The 23,513-nt window shown below is 47.0% G+C and overlaps 1 protein-coding gene across 5 annotated transcripts in view; it reads left to right on the top strand.

Annotated features, from left to right (window-relative positions):
- Window positions 1–23,513, top strand: part of CACNA2D3 (calcium voltage-gated channel auxiliary subunit alpha2delta 3) — an 860,192-nt gene that overhangs the window by 647,085 nt on the left and 189,594 nt on the right. For 4 of the 5 annotated variants that reach the window (XM_058726525.1, XM_058726524.1, XM_058726523.1 and 1 more), the window contains one exon: window positions 5,811–5,885. The exons of the other annotated variant lie outside the window; for it this stretch is intronic. In XM_058726525.1, the coding sequence (XP_058582508.1) occupies window positions 5,811–5,885 (75 nt within the window). The remainder of the gene's footprint in view (window positions 1–5,810; window positions 5,886–23,513) is intronic. 5 annotated transcript variants of the gene reach the window in all.

The following is a 23,513-nucleotide window of genomic DNA, read 5'->3' as shown; positions in this document are numbered from 1 at the left end:
CTAGTGATCCTGGCCTAGTAAGTTGCATACCAGCTCTACATGCCACATAAAATAAATAACCCACACTCTGTGTTTTGTTTTGTTTTTAAGAAAGCAAAATCGTGCATGGGAAGATGACAGGCAGCTGAGGAGTGAGGACCATGGGGATTTTTCAGCCTGGGACGATGGACGCCCCTGCCTCACTCCTGCCTTCTGGGTTCCTCTCAGCATGGACACCAGCACCATGGCTACCATGCATAAGCCCATGTCCTGTGCTCTCCCAGACTGGAGGGTCTGACTCTTTCCAGCACTTTCTGTCTTGTCCTTGGCACCTGCTCCATTCCTAGAAGAGGAAACTTCTTTGAACAAGGAAGTCATGTCTGTTCCCATATGCTGATGCCATTTAGCTCATAAAATTAGAAAGTCACCTTCATAACAAGAGGAAATGAACTCTGAGCTAAAATCAGGTGTTCAGGCTCACAAAAGGGGACCTCCTTAGCAAAAGAACACTCCTGCTTGGCTTTACTGAGATGACAAAGGCCCTTTGTCCTCCTGCCACCCTGGGCCACTGACGACCAGCTTCATCCACCACCAAAGTTTTTATGGTTGGAGTTAGGTTTCCAGAGGCATGATAGGACAGCTGGTTGATCGAAACCCACATAATCAAGTGTTGAAAACTGTGTAGCTCCCCCAGAGACAGAAAGCCACAGGAATGAGGGAGGGATTTGAGGCGCTGAAAGATAGTGGACCTTACTTTTATTGAAACCCCAAAACCCAGATGCCCAGAATTTATGGCTCAGTGTTTAAGGAAGGGCATCCCACCTTTACAGAATGTTTGCAAACATTTCTTCCACCTCTTTTTTTTTTTATTTTTTAAAGTTTATGTATTTACTTTGAGACAGACAGAAAAAGCACGAGTGGGAGTGGGACAGAGAAAGGGAGAGAGACAGGATCCCAAGCAGGCTTCATGCTGCCAGTGCAGAGCCTGACACAGGGCTCAAACTCACAAAACCGCGAGATCGTGACCTGAGCCGAAGTCAGATGCTTAACTGACTAAGCCACCCAGGTCCCCCCTGACATCTCTTATTTCATATGAGAAGATGTAGAAACTCAAGTACAGGGCCACTGCTTGATAGATGCCCAACAATCAAGACAGTATGAACATAATAGGTAATAATGATGACCCTGTGCCTCAATTTCTCCTCACAGTTTCCTCTACCAGGCAATGTGCTGAGCTCTTTATAGCATCATCTCCCTTCTAATAGGTAGACCTTGCCATTACCCCCCTTTTATAGCTAAAGAAACTGAGGCACATAAAGCTTAAGTAGTTTGCCAAGTCTCACAGCTAGCAAGCCGTGATTTTAGCCACATTGCCCTAAAACCATTAGGAACAATAAAGGGCAGTAATAATAGCAGTAGTTGAAATGATAGTTAAAATACTAAAAATAATATAATAGTTGGAATAAAATAAGACAATAAAACATTCATTGAGCCTTTTACTGTGTTTGGTATGGTGAAAGGGCTTTATACGCACTATTCCCATTGAATCCTTACTATCGTTCCCTGAAGTGGGTACCACTTGGCCCCATTGTTAGTTGAGGATACTTACAATAACTTTCTCAACGTAACTCAGCTAATTAAAGATAAATGAAATGAAATAGAACAATAGATTAGAGGAAGATCAGCTGCAGAACATTAACCACAGGGCCTGAAATACAGGTACTTCTATTTCACTCCTATTTCCCAGCCTGACCCCTGGGAACAGGAGACACAGGTACGACTTGCCTTAACCTAGGTTGTCCCTTCTCTGGTTCCCACAAAGAGCCTTGGGAAAAGGAGGTACGTCAGCCAGGGACAGCCACAGCCGAACAGGCTTCTCTCATCCAAGAGAGGAGAGCTCCAGGGAGCAGAGTGTGGCTCACACCTTTTCCTCCTGATTAACACCTTGTAAAGATGAGTCAGCTCTTGGCTCTTGGGGTTTTCCCAGAAGATAGAATTCTTTCTTTTCCCTTAGCTTCATAGATTTTCCCACAAGCCATCAGACTTCCTGTAATTTTTATTAAGAATTCCAGACACCCCAGCAATAACTTCCAGACACCACAGCCTCTGTTAACATAATGAGCCATTTTATAATTGGGTTCACTTCATTAGCCCAAAGTCTGTGCACTTGGAAGGGAAGCACCTCGCTCCCTGGGGTGCTGAACCACGAGGCTCCTGGCCTCCAGGAGAGCATGTTTCAGGACGAGGGCCCTTTGGCAGCCCCATGTACTGGAAGGCCTTGTGTCTGATTCGTTCCTACTACTCTCTGGGACTGCACATGAGAGCGGACAGGAAGACTAGTTCTATTTCAGAGGAGACAAAAACTAGAGATTTCATCGGGATACTGATGCGTGGCCAGCAACAAAGCTTGGACATTGTCTTAACTATAAGCTTTTGGTTTTCTGAGAAGTTTATCCACAGAATGTGTTTTGAGGCTTACCTAGGATTTCTTTTCTTACATCTCCATTAGGTTATAGCCACATGCCACCCACCTGAGAAGGATTTTCACCAGATAGTTTCTGAATGTCAGGAAAACTTTCTCAGGTACAGCCTTGCAAAGGACTGAACTGCACCTGCCATGGCACATCAGCTTCCCCTTTTCGGCTCATTATCTACTTTAGTTCAAACTTTAAAGATGAACTAGATGTTTCGGTAAAGCGCTAAATGTCTTAAATACATGTGAACCTCAACTCGAGCACCTGCCATGTGCCAGATGTTATGCTAGGGGCTGTAGAAGTCCAGGATGAGTGAGATGGTCCATCCCCACAAAGGGCACATCATAATGGGGGTCGGGGGACTGCCTTTAGAACAAGCCAGAGGAGAGAAAGAACCAGCTAGGGGCTGAGAGGCAGAAAAAGCTGGTGTCCCATATTCATGCATTAGGATGAAGGAAGTAATGGGAAGATTCTCAGGGTTTATGGAAACATGGTATGGAAAGGAGGGTACAATAGGGAGAGTCAGGAGAGACTTCTTATAGGACATGATCCTGATGCTGGGCTTACAGCATGGGTGAGCATTAGCTGGGGGAGATGGGAAGGACAGGTGCTCTGGACAGCTGGCATGTACGAGCAAAGGTGTGGGTGGAAGAGAAAACTGTCAGTGCCATGCACCCTAAGAGGCAATGAGTAGAAGGAGGTAGAGATGGGTACTTAGGTAGGGGCCCGGCCCCAAGAGGTCCTTAGTGGGTTTTACACAGGGGAGCTACAGGGTCGGCGTTACTTTTGACTTTGAGCAGTCTGGAGCATGGCTTTGATGGGGCCTCTGTTTGAGGCAGGAAGAACAGTTAGGACCATTGTGGAAGTCTGTCACATTAAACCTACATGGATGGTGGGGTAGGGAAGCAGCCCTGAATATGAGTAATTTCTACAAGAAAAATTAGTGATTACTTGGATCAAGAAGTTGGGGATGAAAGAAATAAAGAAGTCTAAGGCTGATGCTCCAGTTTCTAACTTAGGAGTCCAGGTGGATGGGTGGTGCCCCCACAGAGAGGAGCAGAAAAGAACACCGTGTTGGGCTGGGTGACTCCGAGGTACTTGGGGGATGTCCAGGTAGAGATGCCCAACACACAGTTGGACACTTGGATCTGCCAGTGGGGAGAGAGCTAAAGCAGACATGGGGCGAGGAATACAGAGTGTCAGGAGGGAGTGTGGTCAGGTCCTACAACTGGGAAGATTCAAGAGAGCTTTCTCTAGGGCATGGCCAGCAGTCGGGAGGCCACTGGCTACGGTAGAGAAGGGAGTTCTGTTCTGGTGGCATCTCGGTGGGATGCATGGGCACCGCAAAGGCAGATTCCAGTAAGTGGGCACCCACGGGCAAGGAGGAGGCAGAGAGAGCAGCTGGTTGATGGGGGAGGCCCCTGGGTGAGAAGGTCGGCTCTGTGTGATCTGTGCTCCAGTCAGTTCCCTTCATTGTTTCCCGCTTTCTCCTTTTCCTCTTTCTCCTTTCCCTGCTCCTCATTCCTCCATCCCAACCACCAATTTGGCCACATGGTTTGACCTTGGCCGTCATGGAACCTGTATTCAGGTAGGGAGACAGGCGTTAAATAATCAAAGGTCTTGCTTGACGGATGTCTTGATTCCTTCACGATCAGCCTCACAAATAATTATTGTAATTTTGATTAATACTATCTGAGAAAAGTAAAGAGCGTTAAGAGAGCACATACAAGGAGTTCTGCCTTCTTCTGAGTATCACCTCTTACAAGCAAACCAAGAACTAAAGTAATGTACGTTAGAAGGCACTGAATGTATTAGTGGACTATAAAATACCACTTGTTTGGTCGAATTTTGAATTTGAATTTGCCATCAAATACCACTTTTGCCTTTAAATGGAAAAAGTCAAACTCTCTGAGTCCTTTTTGACCCCTTCAGTCTGTATTACACTGAGACATAATAATGGTAATTAATGCAGTGTTGACTGTATCTGACATTTTTCCAAGAGACAAGATGAAAGGGACAATATACATCTCAAAGGGTAGGAAATCTCTGGTTTATCTTTCACAGCATAATGAAATATACTTTATCATTAAAGTCTTGTAGAATCTTATTAAGACTTGCTGTGCAAGGTAACTCCAGGAGAAAATGTCTGTTGCCCTTGACTACCACGTGCATATTTGCTTTATGTAATGCAAGGGAAACTTTTAATTGTCGGTGTTAAATTCTCTGAAGTTAATTCCACATCACCTTGACATTAAGCTAACAAGCAGACAGGGTCATTCCTGGTTTGTAAACTGTGTTGTCTGGATCGTTTAATAGTATCATATTCAAGAATGTGAGCGGCAGAGAATTTGAAAGAAAGGTAACAATGAGTGCTCAGAACTATGAAATAACTTGTCGGAAAAAAAAATAGAGGATATTTTTTCCTCTCTCCTTTCACTGCTCTGGCAAAAGTGGGCTACGTTTTCTTTCTTCAGAGAGAGAGATCAGTACGGGTTTTATGCCAGGGGCCATTTTAATACATGAATGATTTGTAGGTAAATTTATTGTAGCCAATGGGTGCAGTCAACTGTGTAATAGAAATATTGTCAAAAAGCCGGGATTATTATTTAAATAAGTGCAGTGTTAAATTTGATTACATACTTTTTAAAGCTAATAAAACATTTCATTGCTCTCAAACTATTTCTCATAGTCCCATTTGGTCAGAAAACATAAATTAAGTGAGGCTCTGCATAGAAAATTACCCAGGCTTTGTGTCGATGGAAGCATGCATGGAAAAGCTTGGCAGCCTCGAAACTTAAAGACGAAAGGATGTAAAAGGAGTTGGCAGGCTCCTGGATAGGCTGGTGGGGACACTTTCTCCCTGAAGATTTATGGAAGAGGACTCCCTCGGGGCATGCTCGAGGTGGCCCCATGGGTGTTGACTTGTAGCAAGTCAAGATGTGCATCAGATGGGGCCTCCTCTTTCCTTTCCTTATCAAGAGGCGGAAGACGCCCAGGCTGATAAAACTCTGTTTGCTTCGACAGAGGGTCCTACCAGAAACGTCAGCTACTTTCTGTACAAAAAAAAAAAAAAAGGAGTTATTTTTGTTTTAAATAAATCAAAGTAAGGCCTTTGGATGCCAACATGAGGATATGACATTTTAAATTGTGCTATTTGCTGAGCTTATCCTGTGACAGGTCTTCATTTCTACCAAATGTCAAGGATCAGCACCTTGCATTCATTTTAATGAAATATTGTGCTGATAAGGGTTATGAATGCCAAGTTTAAGCTGTAAATTACTAAATGCCGGGCTGCTTTATGCTTTGTGAATTCACCAGGGAGCCAGCTAATGAAGGTTTCTTTCTCACTTCTTACAGTTAGGGATTCACGGTTATGCCTTTGCGATCACAAATAATGGATATATCCTGACGCATCCAGAACTCAGACCACTGGTAAGAGAAGTACCTATTTCTGTGTTTCTCCTCTTATGATTTTAAAAGATTTTCTTCAGTTCTACAGTGATGACACTTTGCAGTGGTGTTTACTTTAAAAGTTTAACTTATAGCACGGTCTCCTAAAGGTTGTTTTAATAGGTTATAACTAGTTTTTTTTGACGCATAATACATTAGTAATGTGGGATAAATATATTTATGATCATTCTTTTACATATAAATAAATAAATAGATAAATAAGTGCATTTATTTATTTATTTCACACCTGCCAACACATGGAAAAAGTTTTAACTCTGGACAGCCCAAAACCCATCATAATGGATCCCTTTATATAACAAATGTTCCCTCTCACTCCAACCAGATGCACTTACTGCATGTTACATTGGACACAACAAATTAGACCCAGGATCCCTAGAAATTCATTACGGTGGGATTTGCCCCCAAATCACATGGCCTAAGCTCAGTGCCTCCTGTGTTGAAGGTATTCGACAATACCTTTTTTAATTGGAGCAGTTGAGATTTTCTCCCATTCCCTGCCTAAGCCATATCCAGTAGCATTGTTTGGTGACCTGATGTGTGAACCGTTTTCTTTCTGAAGTGAGTGAGGTCCGACCTCATCCAGCACAGCCCATGGTGTCGTTGTCCACCCTAATCCCCGGGGAGAGGCTGCCTGGAGCATTGTGTTGAGGAGGAGTCCGAAGGGCAGCCAGGCTCATCTGGTGGGAGGCCCCAGTCCATTGGCAGTATCCCTTGTGGACTTTGGAGGGGCAGTGGCAATGAGTGTGTTCGTTGTCCCTGGACCAGATGCAACGTGATGAAAGGGCAACCCTTTGGGTTTGAGTGTATTTAGCTAATTTTACAAAAGATGTAAAATCATAAAAGGCAATATTGTAAACTTTGCTTTTGAAAGATAAGGTGTAGGTGGTTTTCTCCAGCAAAATACACATGCATTTGCTCACACCCAGCCACTGCACACGTCCTTTTTTTCTTTCATCGTGCTCAGCAGATAGCGGCACTGCCTGCCATGCAAATGTTTGTCAGTGCAGCATCACGGGGATCGGTTTGTTTCTCGCGTGGATCATTGTCTGGAAAGAGCTCATATTTGAACGGCATCATCATCCAACTTTGCTCTAATCTCCCTGGTATTAACGGAGTTCTGGCCATATCATGTGGATCCCATATGCATGCTTTAAGATGGGATTTATGGTAATAAGTTCAGTAATTAAATATGATTTCAACAAACTTTTTATCAGAAAAGGATTAACTGGTCAGCTAATTCCAAATGGAACTCAGAATTACTGAAAAGTCTGATTGGGAAACTTACTAATTTAAGGATATTTAAAATATAGCTAAGTCTAAAATGCTTTGCCCGTTACCCATTTCCAAGCCACTCAGGGCTGTCTGTTGGGGTGGTAGGAGTTGTGTGTTTGTGGTTGAGTATGGGCTCCTCGTGCTTATTTATTCCAATTGGAGTGGGGCAGAGTCAATAAAACAATCAAACCTGGATCCTCTGCCAGTGAATGAATTGGCTTCCTATTTATCAGCTTTCTAAAAAGGGATGAAATGGAACCAGACGTCAGAAGTCACCAAGGTAACTTCTCTCTCTCTGCAGCAATGGCAATGAGCAGCTCCCATAAGCACAGTTGACTCACAATGCCTTCCTGGTCTTTTATGTCCCCTGGTCATGCAGCAAACAGTTTGCCTGCGAATAGTACATCTGATGCACTTTCCAGAGCTGTGGCCACTGAGAAGGCAGCCAAAACGCTCTTAGAAACGCAGGGCAACCAGTCAGCACTGATCAGCCCGTGACAGTGCAAATGCTCACAGATACAAATCATTTCTGTTCTTGTCACTGCTGAGACACTGTATTGAATGGTTTCACCAGAAGTGATAGCCAAGGTCAAGTTCCCATAAGCAGGATGGCCCAAGCAAATGCCCCAGCATCTCACTTGTGAAAATCCAAACCAGATGAATGGTTTTGCAACTGATCCATGATGAGAACATAAGGAATGGCCAAGCCATTTATCTATCTCTGACCCTGAGGCCCTGGGATACTTAGAAGAGGTTTGGAGTAATGCCAGCCGTTGAGGATTATCTGAACTCATCCATCTGAATGTGATCGATTAGTGGATGTTGACTCTGCCTCGAGTTTTGCATTTTCTTCCTGGGCAAAAGACGGCAGTGAAGGGGGAGGAACTCAAATTTAGCAACTCTCAGGTTCCCCTTGACTCTTGTCCTGCTACATCCTAGCTGTGTGGTTTGGACTAAGTCACACAGCCTCTCTGAGCTTCATCTTCTCTTGTAATCGTGCCATAACCATAATGTATGTATCACAGCTTTGTTGTCAGAGTAAATGGGATAATGCATGCAAAAGCCTTGGGTGACAAAGCTGGCCCTGGGACATGGTGGGGACAGTGATGGTTATACCCACATCCTATTCATATTATATGGGCTCTATCGATCTGTGCTCAGCTCCTAGAAAGATTGGGAGAATGTGGTGGTGGTGGATGCTTAGGAGGATCTAAAGGACCCTTTTTGAATATTCAGTTGCTTCAGACTGTCATGAGAAACATTGGCGAGGGATCGCGCGCACGCACACACACACACACACAGACTCTGTTTTCAAGGCCAGCTCCGGAAGGCAGGTAGACAACAATCTTACTATGAGGTTCTCTGTGAGCCCTACCAGGTGAGGAGACTAAGGTTCGTGGTTGTTGTTGTTTTTTTTTTTTTTTTTTTTAAATTTTTTTTTTTTTTCAACGTTTTTTATTTATTTTTGGGACAGAGAGAGACAGAGCATGAACGGGGGAGGGGCAGAGAGAGAGGGAGACACAGAATCGGAAACAGGCTCCAGGCTCCGAGCCATCAGCCCAGAGCCTGACGCGGGGCTCGAACTCACGGACCGCGAGATCGTGACCTGGCTGAAGTCGGACGCTTAACCGACTGCGCCACCCAGGCGCCCCAATGTTGTTTGTTTTTAAAGTAGCAGTAAAAATAATACCAGGAGCTGTGGTAAGTGCAGAATGAGAGCTAAGCTAGCTGGGCATCCGTCTGCATGGAGGGGATGCCACTGGCTCTGGCATGAACAAGTGACCTGTCCGTCTCAGTTTTGTTTACCCCAACAAAGGAAGCAGAAAGCTTTCTCCCACCTTCTCTCTAAGCACCAGCCCACTCAGCACAAAGTAGGGACTCTGGACAGAGCCACTGTTCGTTGCCACTTATTTTGGGTCCTTCTGAAAAACGTAACTTGTGAGCTTGCCCTGGAAACCTGGTATCTGCACCAGGCCATACATCTGCCCTGCTCAGACTGCTCCCGCATGGCCAAGGACAGCCAGCTGCCAGCAGCCACCCTGGCTAGCTGGGGCAGGGAACAGACTCGTATCTCCCCAGCCCAGCCACATAATCGAATCCTTATTCATTCTCCGTGATTCTGGCCAAGGCTGCCAGATTAGCACGGTGGGTGTGAGCGTGGGGTTGTGGCCAGCACAGGAGGATGGCGCAAGCTCACTTAAAATAACTCCGATTCCCTCTCCATCTGCCACGGGGGCTGTTTCTGCCCCTGTAGCCAGAGGAAAGAAGTGGGTTTCTCTGAAGCACAATACCAATATTTTTCTAATTTGTCCAATAAAATCTTCCCCTTGAACTTAATGCTTGGCTTGATTTTATCCAGTATTTTCTTTAATCTTGTGTGAGTTGGGTGTGAATCATGAAGCGTCTCCAAAAACAGCTCAGATATAGGAGCCTTCACTCAGCAGCCTTGCTTTGGTTTAATTGGCAAAACTGCTAAAATAATACTTCTCTGTTGATAACTGGGCTCTCCTTGGTCTTTCTCCAAGTGTTTCTCAGCCACTCTATCCTTGCTACCACCTTGTGATTTCTGATAGACTGGCATTCACGCAACAGATGTTACCTGCTGCCAGGTGTGCTGGGTCCCGTGTGGCAGTGGGGGCTGCTGTGTCTGTCTTCAGGTCCCTCTGGGTGGGGAGTGGGCCAACACCACAGCAAGACGGACTCAAGTTAGACCTTGGGGAATGCTGTTTGAGTAGTTCTTAGACATCTGGAAGTTTTTTTCTGGATCTTTACCACTCTTTAACATTCAGGTTAAAAATGTTTTCAAAGCAGAGTTGCTGTTAGATTTAGTTTTCTTGGGGCACCTGGGTGGGCTCAAATCGGTTGAGCATCTGACTTCGGCGCAGGTCATGATCTCATGGTTTGTGGGTTTATGCCCCTTGTTGGGCTCTGTGCTAACAGCTCAGAGCCTGGAGCCTGCTTCATATTCTGTGTCTCCCTCTCTCTCTGCCCCTCTCCTGCTCTCTCTCTCTCTCCGTCTCTCTCTTTCAAAAATAAATAAACATTAGATTTAGTATTCTTGTGCTTTATTTTCCAAATATTTGTGGATTTTTTTTAACGTGGAACCCTGACTATATCTCTTTTTTTCTTGCCCAACAGGGCATTGAGGGGAATAAAATTGGGAAGGTGCCGCCTTTAACATGACCTGATTTTTGTTGAGATTTTAGCGATCCATCTGCCCCTACATTTTAGACGAAAGGGTCAACTGAGTTGATTTCCTTCCCCAAGGAGGCCTGGAATGTGGACCTGGTCAAACCACCAAAAGAACACAAATAAGGCTCCTTTCCAGCAGCCACAGCACAGGCAGGGCTCCATAGAGAAGCCTGGGGCATGCAAAATTTAGGACTCCTTTCCACGGAGACCATGTTGACATCTGCCAAAAGCTGTTTGCTCTGGGTCTGTGAGTCCAGGAGAAGGGGAAGGATGCTAGAGGGTTTCTATTCTGTAAGAAAATTTGCCAATCGCATCAGCCACTAGGTGTTGTGGTGGGTGGGACAGGAGGTGGGAATGACGGAGAGAAACCCTCAGCCGTTCCTTCAGTGTTTGCAGGCATCCACTAAGTTCTAGGCCCGAGCAAGCTGCTTGGGGTGGTTACAAAGACATGTCCCGCCTCCGGGAACTCAAAAATCTAAAAGGATGCATAAGATTGTATACTCTGGGTGGGTGAGTAACTATAGACACTCCTAGGAAAAAGTGCATTCTTGTGTGTTTGTTATCGTTGTTGTTGGGTTTTAGTGGGTTTTTCTAACATTCGTTGATGTCTATTATTGTTCTAGTAAGTGTTCTATATGTGTTAAAGCTTTCAATCATTAATTAATTTGATAGGAAACTGAGGAGTAGGTGCTGTGGAAAGGCCCAGAGGCTCACAGGGAGGGTGTCTGTGGGGACGATCCTGGGCAGGTGTATAGAGAAGGCAGCCTGGAGTCAGACTGCAGATAACTGTACGTGCCAGGCTGAGGAGCTCCAGTTCTCTGTGGGGAAGGCAGATATCCCCATGTGACAGACAGGAAGCTGAGGCCCCAATGATAAAGTGGTAAGGTGACTAGAAAGTTCCAGAACCAGGAGCCCTAGCCCAGATCAAGTCACATGTGTTGAATTCTGCTCCATTGGTTGGATCTTTAGGAAATGGGAGACAGAGCAGTTGGAAGGTGGCAGTGACCAGGAGGCCACATGGATGAATAACATGTTCATCTTTGGACGATTATAGTTAGAATCTGTCTAGACTAGAACTGTCTAGTAAAAATATAATGCAAGCCACAAACAGAAGCTTCTTATGGAATTTGAAATTTTCCAGTGGCCACATCTAAAAAAAGCAAAAGAGAAACAGGTGAAATTAAGTTTAAGAACATGTTTTAGTCAACCCGATATATCTGAAATCTTATAGTTTCCATAGATAATCCATACAAAATTATTAAGGTATTATTTTCCATTGTTTTTCATGCTAGTGTTTGAAATCTGATGTGTATTGGGGCGCCTACGTGGCTCAGTCAGTTAAGCAGCCGACTTCAGCTCAGGTCATGATCTCACGGTTGTGAGTTCGAGCCCCGCATTGGGCTCTGTGCTGACAGCTTAGAGCCTGGAGCCTGCTTTGGGTTCTGTGTCTCCCTCTCTCTCTGCCCCTCCCCCGTTCATGCTCTGTCTCTCTCTGTCTCAAAAATAAATAAACGTTAAAAAAAATTTAATTGTTGAAATCTGATGTGTATTGTACACTCTCAGAGCATCTCATGTAGACGAGCCACATTTCAGGTGCTCCAGAGCCACGTGTGACTCGAAGCCACTGTATGGGACAGCACAGGTCTAGAGTATGACCAGACATTTTGGTCCCTTCTACACAGAATGGATGGTAGATCCTCCCCTTTCCTGCAGGTGGGTTGGAACAAACTCACTACCACCACCATCTCCTATGGCTCTTCCACCCTGGGGGTCTGTGCAAACAGTGGATGGCCAGTTAGCCCCCTCCCCTGTGGCCTCAGCCCCTCCCTCCCAAGCTGCAGAGTGGAAGCAGGGAGTTGTTCGGAACTCAGGGGCATGAGGTTGGTGGCCAGGGCAGATGGGCTCCTGGCTTTGGCCATGCCGCTCTGGCAGTTGCAGCCGTGTGAGTTCACTCCTAAGCCACGCAGACTTCCTAAACCGAACTGTGAAGCACAGGCCAGTGGGCGGGGGGTGCAAGCCGCATTGGCTGAGCCTGAGCTGTCAGATTTTCTAAATCAGAATACTCAGATGCCCCAACCATTTCTGTTGTTCTGTCACCTTGAAGGAGCCCAAATTGTGCAGATAGCCATGTCATCTTCCCAACCGATGACAGAAGCTTTCCATGCTCTCTGGGATTCAGTGCTGCTGTCCTAGGCACCGACTGTCCACAGCCCGAGGTCTGTCTGATCTCACCAGCCTTTCCCTTGGGTCACCCCTTGACTGTCCCACTCTCGATGTTGATCCTGCTGCTTTGTTCTTGTGGCCACCTGGGCAGTTCGTTTTTCTTTGTCCTTTTGCTATTGCACAAATAGATGGGCCCTTGCAGAAGGTCATTGAATCCGTGGATCAACATGTGGATGTGCTAATAAATAGAAACATTCTTGTACTGCAGCCCTTTCCTAAAGAATCAAGTGGACATTCCTACAGGCACATGTAAATATATGTGGAATGCTAAGGAGACGGTGCATATTAAACACCAGTTTAAATAGGAGCTTAAAAGTTGGGGGTACTATTAGAACCCCTGTCCAGATCCACCTGATCTAGCACGAGCAATGGACCATGTGAAGAGATTCTGTATCATTCCAAAAAACGTTCATGCGGAGTTCAAATGTGATCTATCTTTGTGTAGATCTTCGGTTATGCAAGGGCTGACTCCCATCCCACACATCTCCTGGTTTTATTATTGTGGATAATCCTTATACCAGAACACCTCAGTGCATTTTCCTTCATTTCTTCTGCCCAGCCACACCTACTCAGTGCAAATGCTCAGGGTTCTTTTTAGTTCAACGGGTGTGGGTGTGGCCTCCCCATGCCATCCCCCCCTCACATGCTGTCGGATCTGGCTCCAAAATGTGCTCCAAGCCCTCCCCCTTCTCTCTGTCTGTACCCCCTGGTCAGGCCACCGTTTGTTCTGTCTCTCCCAGAGGGCTTCTGTCCCCTTTCTGCTCCACTCTGGGCACCTGGTTTTGCCCGTCCCCACCGCCTGCTCACTGTGGCATTATTCACTCTGCACGTCAGGGGCTGCTTTCAGAGACATCAGTCATGGGAGGGCTTCAGATTGGCATGCAGTGTAAAACCCTAACTCCTGGCTGTGACCGCAGCACCCTGCCAGATCTCACTCCACCTCCCCATTCTGCCTGAGCTTGTGTGGCTTCCCACAGTGCTCACCTGTGTTCTGGCCACACTCTGGCCCTTTTGTCCGTTCCTCCAACACCCCAAGCTCCTTCCTGCTCTGAACCCTTCTTGTTCCCGCTCTTCTCTCTACCTGGAATCTCATCCCAAATACACTCGTGGCTGTTCGGGCTTGTTCTCACCTTCCAGGCCTCATCTAGATGTCACCCCTGCTCCTGGACCAGAGGAGCCACACCCTTCCTTCATCACCTTTCCATCGTGTCTCCTGCTATAGTTTCTTTAGATCACTAATCACTTGTGGGAAAGGTTGATGTGTTCAGCTTTCCCCCTACTGTCCCTGTGGGTTCCTGGGATCTTTCTGCTGCATGGAAAAGATGGTCAGTAACTATTTGTTGAGTCACTTTGATGGTGTTTGAATGATGTTGGTGATTACATGTCTGGGTACCAGTTTCCCACGATCAATGAAAAGTGCAGATACCACATACTCACCCATCAGACATTTCTCGAGTCCTTCCTGCATCAGGCACAGAAATTGAATTACACGTGATTGGTCAGGCCCTCTGCTCTTTCTGTCCTTCCTTCTGCCCTCCTGCTTGCCCGCAAGCTTTCATCAGATGTTCCTAGAGTCAAGCACCGTGCTAGCTAGTAGGGGCCTAGAAATAGGTAAAAGGGTGTCTCTGCCCACAGAAGCTCACCGCACAAAGCAAGAGTTCCCCGACAGTGAGAAAGTCAAGAAGAGCTATGGGCTCACAGTGGGAGTGTCTGCTTTTCTCAAGGAAAGGTGCCCTGAAATGCAGGAGGGCTTCCCAGAGGAGGTGGCATGCACATCAACTGTATCCACAGTCCACCCGAGGGGACATTTTTACCCCACTCAGCCTGGGACCCCACACCCTCCCCAGGACCGCTGTCCCCAGGCCTGGCCAGACACACGACATCTCTGGTCTCAGAACCATACAGTCGCCTGTGAGGGTGTTTGAAGTGGGGGCCTAGCCTAACAAACCTTTCTCCCAAGTGCCTGAATTCCTTCTCAGCCTCCTCGCCCTCCGCTCAGGCAGCAGATGAACTGAAGGAGACTCCCCAGTAGGTGGCGCCCGGGCACCGCCTTGTGCCGGGTCCCCTCGTGGATGGCGTCCCTGCCAGCGGCACATTCTCAGAGCGCAGCCCAGGGACTCCGGCTTCCTGGTCTGAATCTATCCCGTTTAGTTTAAAAGAAAGAATTAAGGGTTGCCTAGTGAGTGTATCTGCTCAGAGGAGTGTGTTCTCTGAGAAAAAACGAACAAGGCTGTGTGACCCCCGTGTAGCAAGCCTGTTCTTTTTGAGATACATTATTTGGCCAAAGAGAAAACAGAGCCCCGCATGGCTTTCCTCTTGATGAAATTGTTGAGGGCACTGTTTGAACTGCCCTGGTCTGGACACTTGAGTGGAAGAAGTGCCGCGAGTGGGGGATGCTTCTACCTGGAGAGAACCTGGGGGTTATGCCAGGTCGTGGGGTGCCAGAATTTCTGTGGGCTGGGAGCTGCCCTCTGCTGTGCAGACCTCAAGGACTCAACAGGCTCTGGGCCCCCAAGTTCTGTGCTGGGTGTGTGTTTGGACACTCAGGGCGTAGATGGGGTTGAGCAGACAGGGACCTGGTGGTAACAATGCAGCTGTTACTTAGCGGGTCAGGACCCAGGCTCTGGGCCGAGCACCTCCATGTGTTTTGCCTTCTTAAGTCCTCATACTGCCCCGCATGACGGTGGTACCCATCTCAAAGGGAATAACTGATGCCTAGGCCAAGGACCGTCGGTCAGACAGCAAATTTGGGTCAGTCTTCAGGGGAAAACCAAAGGATGACTATGGACAATGACATGTGCCTGGTCATTTTTCGTAAAATTAATTGTGAAGCAGCGTTATAAGGATCCCTCACAGAATGCAAGTTGGGCTGGAGAGCCTCCCGGCACTCCTGCAGACACTTTCCCCCTTTGTCTCTGCTCTCAGGCCGCCCTGTACACTGCCCTGAACTGAACTCAGCGGGGGCTCTTTTGCGCTGGGCAGCAGCTGGGGTTTGGCTCCTGGGGGGCACCCACTAGAGGTAGAGACAGGCGGGTGGGGTCGGAGTGCACATTCAGCCCTGTGGCCCCGGGACTGGCCGCACCCAATCTAAAGTCACATTTGCCTCCCTGTCTCTGTGGCTTTCTCTCTCAGGACATGAACAGTGCCCTTTCCTCTGTCCCTTCAGGAAGAGTGGGAGAAGGGTCCCCGCTACTGCTGGCTTCGGGAGACTGCATCATTTCTTCTAGTTTCCCACACCCTGCCCACACCGTTACAATAGCCTCTTTATTAAACCTTCCTTAATTAGCCAGCGTGACTATGCCATGTGCTTCCTGCGGGGCCCCACTGATACAAAGGTAAGGGTAGACTGAAGGTTTGTTTTTCTTAAGTCTTTACTCTGCCAAAGAAGGAAGAGAGAAGGAAGAAGGAAGGTTGGAAGGAGAAGGAAAAAGAAGAACAAGAGACTCTGTCAGTTCCTTGTTTATTCATTCATTCATATTCATTTATGTATTTATCTCTCAATGCAGTGGGAGCAAAGAGCTTCCCTATACCTTCCGGTAAATTTCCCTTTTACCCAAGTGATTAAGAATTGGTATCTGGTGGGGCTCCTGGGTGGCTCAGTCGGTGAAGCATCTGACTTTGGCTCAGGTCATGATCTCACCATCTGTGAGTTCGAGCCCCTCATCGGGCTCTGTGCTGACAGCTCAGAGCCTGGAGCCTGCTTTAGAATCTGTGTCTCCCTCCCTCTCTGCCCCTCCCCCACTCTCTCTCTGTCTCTCTCACTCTCAAAAATAAATGTTAAAAAAAAATCAGGAAAAAAAAAAAGAATGGGTATCTGTTGCTTACAGCAACAGCAGCCTAGCTGCTACAGCAGTGAAATCCCCAAGTCTGGGAGCCTCTGCTGGGTGTGGCCTGGCCTCAGCTCTCAGGGAACCCACAGTGTGCACCCCTGCCCCCCGCCACCCTCCCCAAAGAGGTCTCTCCCTGTCCAACCAGGCTTCTTGCATAGGCCTTTGAGTTTGGTCTCAGCACTACATTATAGAAATATCTGGACACATCCGCCCCTCGCTGCATGTGCATGACCAGCAACCTGAATGCTGATCACATTGTGTTTTGTTCACCCTTGTATATGCACGGCCCCGTGAGGTACCTCGCAGAAGAGATGGAATGGTAAATAAGTGGGGAGAGAAGACTCACATCTAGGAAACTGATGACACACTATATTATTAGGCACCAGGGTGAAAATACTGACAAGAAGTGGAATTTATGAAAGGACTTGGTGTCTAGCTGTGGAAGGGAAGGGGTGGCTGGAAAAGGCTGCGGGGAGCCGGTTTGCAGCCTATAAGCCCGAGGTCACAGTCTGTGATCCAGTCCAGCACAGCTGGGAGCAGCAAAGGGCCCTTAGACACCAGATGCATAACAAGCTCATTCTTGCACTGCTGGAGTGGTGAATCTTTCCTCCCGCCCTCCCCCGCTCTTCCCACCCTCCTCCTCCCTCCTCCTTTCCTCTCTCTCTGGGTCCTTCCCTTCCTTCCTTTCTTCTCTCTTTTCTTTTCCTCCCTCCCTCCCTGGCCTCTCTTCTTCCCCCACCTCCTTTCCCTCTCTCCCCCCTCCCTCCCATTCCTCCCTCATCTGGCCTGTATTCATTGGATGCTACTCCTGGGCCAGGCACTCTATTAGAGGCTGGGGATCTAGTGATAAAATGAGACAAACGTAATTCCCCTTCGTTACCCATTTACAATCTCATGGACATTTTTTAAAGTTCATAAGTAAACAAATAAATAAAAAGTACTACACATTTCGGATAAACTCTCCGAAAGAAACAAGGATCTGAGAAAACAGAAAGTAGGGAGAGGCACCTCCCTTGGTTGGATGGTCGGGGAGAGCCCTTCCTGGGAATGGCTTGTTACACTGAGCCCCTGAGAGAGGAAAGAGAATCACTGTGCAGAGATGTTGGAGGCTCTTTCAGGCTGAGGGAAGAGTGTCAGCAAAGACGCTGAGGTGTGGCGTGTTGAGTGTGTCCGAGTCTGGAATCTTTGGGTGGATTTAGGACAGACTTCCAAAGCACAAGGGGGAGTGACTGGGTCACTGGGGAGTGATAGGGTCCTACTTGGGAAGAAGCTCAGTGAAGCACTTGCCTTTAATACTCTGCTCATGTCCCCTCAGTTACTGCCATGTCCACACATGCCAGCCTGGCTTCCTGCTGCCAGCACCTGGCTGAAGACTTCCTCTGGCTTTCAGAGTGCACTCCTCTGAGGCAGCAAGCCAGATGTGCCAGGGAGTTAGCATACCCCCCACCAGAGACTGGTGAGCACCCCCCCTCCCCCCCGCCCCTCACAGGTGGGCTCTCTCGAGAAGGCTCCTCAACAGCAGCTCCCAGAGCCTGGCCATGGGATTCGGCTCTGGGTGCCCACAGTGCTCATGTGCTCGATGATGTGCCTTGTGTTGGCCACCTGCCCGTCTCTGTCTCTGGGTCACTTTGCCGCATCCCTACAGGTATTTCCTGAGAACCCCTCCCAAGTAAAAAAAACTTGCCCTTGAATCCAGGGCTCTGGGGCCGCTTCAGAGAGAACTCAAGCCAGGATACCAGTGGACTGCTATTTCTTGGGAAAAATTGATTTGCTGTAGACTAGAGCTTCGAATGCAGTTTTGCGTGTGCCCCCATGGCCTTTTGCATTAACACGATGCCATCAGACACATTTTCCATTATATTTCGGGCTCCTGCACATGAATTCACATCACACCAGCTTACTTGCAGAATCCACATTTGTGCTTAGAAGTACCAGGGAGCCTTGGCTTTGTGCTATTACTAATCAAGGGTAGGCGAAAGGAATTTGGTTTAGAGATAACATTCTCAGCTGCTTTATTGTTTGGCAAAAGGATTTGATGAGGACAAAGCCTTTCTTTACACTGGACACACTCTGACCTTTGTTTTACTAGATTAATTTCATATCTAGAGTGCCCCATCTTGGATGATGAATTAGCAATAAAAAGCTCATCAAAATGTAATTACATGCAATGTGTTGAATAATGATCTCTTAAAAATTCCTATAGATTTGTCTGCACCTCCTTCCCCTCGTGGGGGAAATGAGCCTCAGCTGCTAGCTACTAGCCCCCCGCTCAGGAATGCAAACCCTAGCCATATTGTGAGTCTGAGATGGGAGAGCTGGCTTCTATCATTACCCAGTGTCACCAATTGATCAATTGCTTTTCTGCATGTGATGCACATCTTTATATAATTTAAAGGACCATCTCAACGGGGGTAGGAATACACAGGAAGTGGAAGCTCAAGGCAGAGTGAAGCCCTCACCTCCTCGTCTGCAGCAGCCTGTTGCCGGGAGGGAGTTATTAATTAAAATGTTAACTGCCCAGACAATAGCAGGCAGACCAGCATGGAGAGCGCCTGCGAAGCAAGCATTAAAGCTTTCATAACTGTAAATTCCCGGAAAGTTTGCTCCTCCTTAAAATAGGAAAACAGAACCATCTGTATCTCAGAGGAGCCTTAACTGAGCTGTTTGAGTGTTGTTAGGCTTTTCCCAAGGAGCCTGGCTGGTTTCTCTCCAGAGGGCTGGACTTGGACAAGGAGAAACCCTAGCCTTATTCCCTGCTCTTCCAGGAGTCCCTTAAACCCTACAGCTGGGCCGACAGCAGAATATTCAAATGACTCCAACAGTGAAAATACCCACACTCATTTGAATAACTGAAGAATTCAATCATTTGAATGCCAATGATTATTCCTCCCGGAGTTTACATTTTAGAAAGACAGTGCATCTGAATCCCCATGAGAGCATTAAATTGCTATCTAATTAGCAGTCCCAAATTATATATATTTAAAAGATAATTAAAGGTTTGAAGGCTGTTGGAATAACTGGTTATACATTTAAATGAATCACAAGAAATTTGTTAGTAATGTGCGGAGTTTTCTTTTATTTCTTACTTCCCTCTTTGAAGTTCAGTAGACCCAACCTCTTGGGGTTAAGTTTGGTAGCGGTAAGATAAAGGCAGATGGTTTTAATTATTGCAGCTCCAACCTCCAAATAATTATAAGCAGCTGTCATTTTTACATGATCTTAAATGATAAGACCCAAAGAATGCAAATAAAACAGTTGACACCATGGGCTTTTGGGCATCATAATTTAATAATGCCCACCACCGCTGGACTGACCATCGCACATCATTGTATCTCTGAACACACTTCCGGGGTGCCACTTCCACATCCTTTGTGGGTGTTTGCAGGGTGAGGGGGAACACTAATACAGTTGGGCAAGAAAGTAGTTTGGCCAAGTCAGGTAGGGCTCTTGCTTCAAACCCTTCTCAACCTCACTGCCCCTTTCTCCTTGGGATGGGATCTACCCCTGTTGTTGCCCCAGTGAGCCCCCCAGTAGATGATGGCATAGTAGAATGGCACCCAATAGTTGGAATTTCTTTAGCCCATAGCTGGGAATTTCACAAGGTTGGGTACTCACGCAGCTTGCCAGAGCCGGAAATCCCAAATGAGTGGCTAGCCTGCCAGCCTCAACCCAGGAAGCTCTGGGTTCAAGTTTGAAATGTGAGGCTTTCTGTGCCTGTCTCTCCTCTCAGAAGGGCAGAGACCCCCTGAGGAGCAAGTCAAGGAGACACTGGCCATTTCCACTTACCGTAGCCACAGAGGCTTCTCTCATTTGGACCCCGTGACTAGAAAACCAAAGTCTGACTGAGGCACATAGTTCACCCTAGGCAGACCTGCGGATGTACTTTGCCAGAGTCAAGTCTAGAACATCATCTAGAGGGAAGACACACACACTGAGTACTCCAAATCAAATCAAAAACCCAAGGAGCCAAATGCTTGATTCTCACCAAAAGTCTCACCTGGAGTTTCTAAATTTCTATCTGCATTCCGGGAGGAGGGTTTGGGAGTAAGTGGGGCAGGTGCAAGCATTTACCTGACTCCCTAGTACTGGGGCAGGCTTGAGAGTCATACGGCTGGGATGCTCCTTCCATGGAGTCCATTGCATCCAGGTTCAAATACAAGTATGAACAGTACATTCATATATATTTAATGGAAAGATTCCTTTGAGTGTTAATAATTTGTTTGAAGCTCAGCTCTGCTCCTTGTAGAATGGCAGGGAGCTGGTTGATTGTGATCCCACGTCACCTTGCCATCATCATCCTTCTGTTGTGCCATCACAGGACACATCTCAGGCAGGCACCAGACAGCAGCCTCAGATACATGTTTGTCCGTGGGGCAGAGCCGTCTCCCTCAGCCTCATCTGCCAGCTGTGTGGCCTTGGACAAGTTGCTCAACCTCCCTGGCCTCTGTTTTCCTGTGCCGCAAAATGAGTACAAAAATAGTGCCTACTATCTGAGAGTGTTTTGAGGATTAAATGAGTTCATGTTCACAAAAGGTCTAGAACTGGCCAGACACATACTGTGGGTTCTACATGTGTTCATTAAGTATATTCGCTTATATTCACATCCTAATTTGTTCATTGACTCTCTTCACTCATTGAAATATTCAAATATTCATGGTGAATCTCTTCTGCCAGGCACTCTCCTGGGCATTGCAGGTTCAATCTTGAATGAGAAATAGCCTCTTTCCTGGAGATCTTGGGACCTAGTTGGGGAGATGTGATGGGTGTGGACAGAGAGACCACAGGAGGCTCAGGAGAACACAGGAAGGACCTGAACAAACTCTGCACTAGACTTCCCAGATGAGCTGATGTCTCTGTCAAGTCCTGAGGAGCCACTGGATGTTGAGTTGGGATGAAGGCTGTTGGAAACAGAGTGGTTGATACAGAGCCTGGAGGCAAGGATGATAATGATACAGTTAGCAGTCAGCTCAGTCTAGCTGGGGAGTCATAGAGAGACAGGCAGGAAGTACAGAGAGAGAGGTCAGAACAGCAAACAGACAGAGTGATGGGGACTGTGGCATTCCCGAACATTGGACATCATCCTAGAGGGCATGGGGAGCCATGAGGATTCTGGGCCAAGTGGTGATTTGGGTTGCAGAAGAATCTTCCCTTCTGGCATCTGGACCCTGGAGCATGGACTAGAGAGGTAAATTCCATGCAGAAAGGCTTAGAAGACACTCACCTTCATCAAGGTGGGTGGGTATCATGGTGGTTGAAACTAAGTTGATGGCAAGAGGGATGGAGAGACATGACTCTATTTCAAAAGACAGGGAAAAGATAGAAGCAATGCATATGGCAGTTTGATGAGCCCTGGTTGCTTTGCCTGGCCCACTGGCCTCTTTCTCTGATTCTACTTGCCTTTTTAGCTTCTGCCCACATCTCCATGATCACAGACAAGTGTGAGACTCAGAGGACTGAGTCAGCCTTGCGGGGGACCTTTGGTTTTCCTATGAGTCATGAGTGACATCAGAAGTCCCTTGGGCTTATTCAGACCAGCATGCATCCAGAATTAAAAAAAAAAAAAAAAAAAAAAAAAAAAAGACTGTATATCAGAATCATCTGCAAAGAAAAAATCAAGCCTAAACATTTTGCTGGGTCACCAGTCTAGTGGGATATGGATGGATCAGTGATGAATGAGAACCTGTTCAGTCTGGTGATGAGAATGTGGCTGGGGCAGAGAGCAGATGGGTTGAAAAGATGGACATGTGCATGTTTATACCACAAAAACTCTTGTGTCCTCAGGGAGGCGCAAACAAGGGCCACCCCAGGGGAAAAGGGAGACAGACTCTAGCTGAAGGATCAGAGAAACTTCCATGGAAGATGTGGGCACAGAGGTGGATCGCTTTATGTCTTTTCCTCCTTCACAAGTATCTTTAAAACTTTTAGCAGAAAAAGAGAAAACTATCACGCTACACAGCCCTCTAATAAAATCGTATACACACACACGTTTGGTGAAGGCTCAGCTATCTGATGTAGGTTGATATCATCGCAGGCATAAACCAGAGTCAAGGGTAATGGTAGCTGGGTTGCAAGAAAGGACTCCTTTCCCTAGTTTCTTCCTCCCTCCATTTCTTTCACTTGCAAATCATTGCCAGCTTCCTGCACTTCATGCCAGTTAGCACAGAAACCTTAACATTGAGAGAGGCCTCTCTGTTCCAAACATCATCCCTCCAAGTGGAGCCAATGGGACTGGAATATTTCTCCCAGGGACTGAGCCAGGAGAGGTGATGGGAACAGGGGTGACAGGCAAGGAAGGCCCATGTCCCTGACCACAGGCAGAAACCCCGCAGCAGAGAGCTCTCTCTGTGTGAATGGGCAGCTGCAGCACCTCTGGAAGGCAAATGTGCCACAGTTTTGTGGCACTGTTGGTTGAGGCTTGTTTTTTATTTCACTTGGGTGAATAAGAAAATGCATCGTCTCTGCAGTTTTTGGTGCCCAATTATAGTACATGTTCAAAACAGTCTGACACATTTCAATACCCAAGGGTATTTTGATGCAGTTAAGTGCTCAGGGGAATAATGCCAAATAAAGTTCTGTAAATGCATAAAAAATTGTTTGCTTGTCAACTGTCACAGACATACTTTCAAATTATAGAAGTCCTCTTGTTATCCTAGATAGTATTTCCTAACGACCCAGCTATTTGAAAGCTTTATATGAAATCAGCTTTGGAATATGGCACTGTCTGTGCTTGAGAACTCGGAGCAACTCTGTTTGGAACTTGGGCATTCATTCTGAAGGTTGTCCTGCATCTAACCTTTGCCTAGAAGACTGTAGTGTGGGTTTTGTCCAGAGTGTTCTAACCAATCAGTGGGGCGGTCTTCCAGGTACCCACACTCACCTTTCCTCTGCAGGTAGCATCATGGTCTTTCTTCTGTGCTCAAGGCTAGTATTTTCTTAGCAAGAGCCCTTCACCTGACTCAGACGCCTGCAGACAGCTCCCCTCTCTCTGGGTCAGAGTCCCTGCTTCCCAGTCCCTTTGCTGGCAACCAAATCTCCTCCTGCCCCAACTACTCAGCATGCTTTTCATTTTCAT

This window comes from Neofelis nebulosa, chromosome 4 (genome assembly GCF_028018385.1).
Source record: "Neofelis nebulosa isolate mNeoNeb1 chromosome 4, mNeoNeb1.pri, whole genome shotgun sequence".
In the NCBI taxonomy this organism is placed as follows: Eukaryota; Metazoa; Chordata; class Mammalia; order Carnivora; family Felidae; genus Neofelis; species Neofelis nebulosa.
Note: the sequence above shows the minus strand (reverse complement) of the source record. Positions and strands in the feature narration are given on the sequence as shown.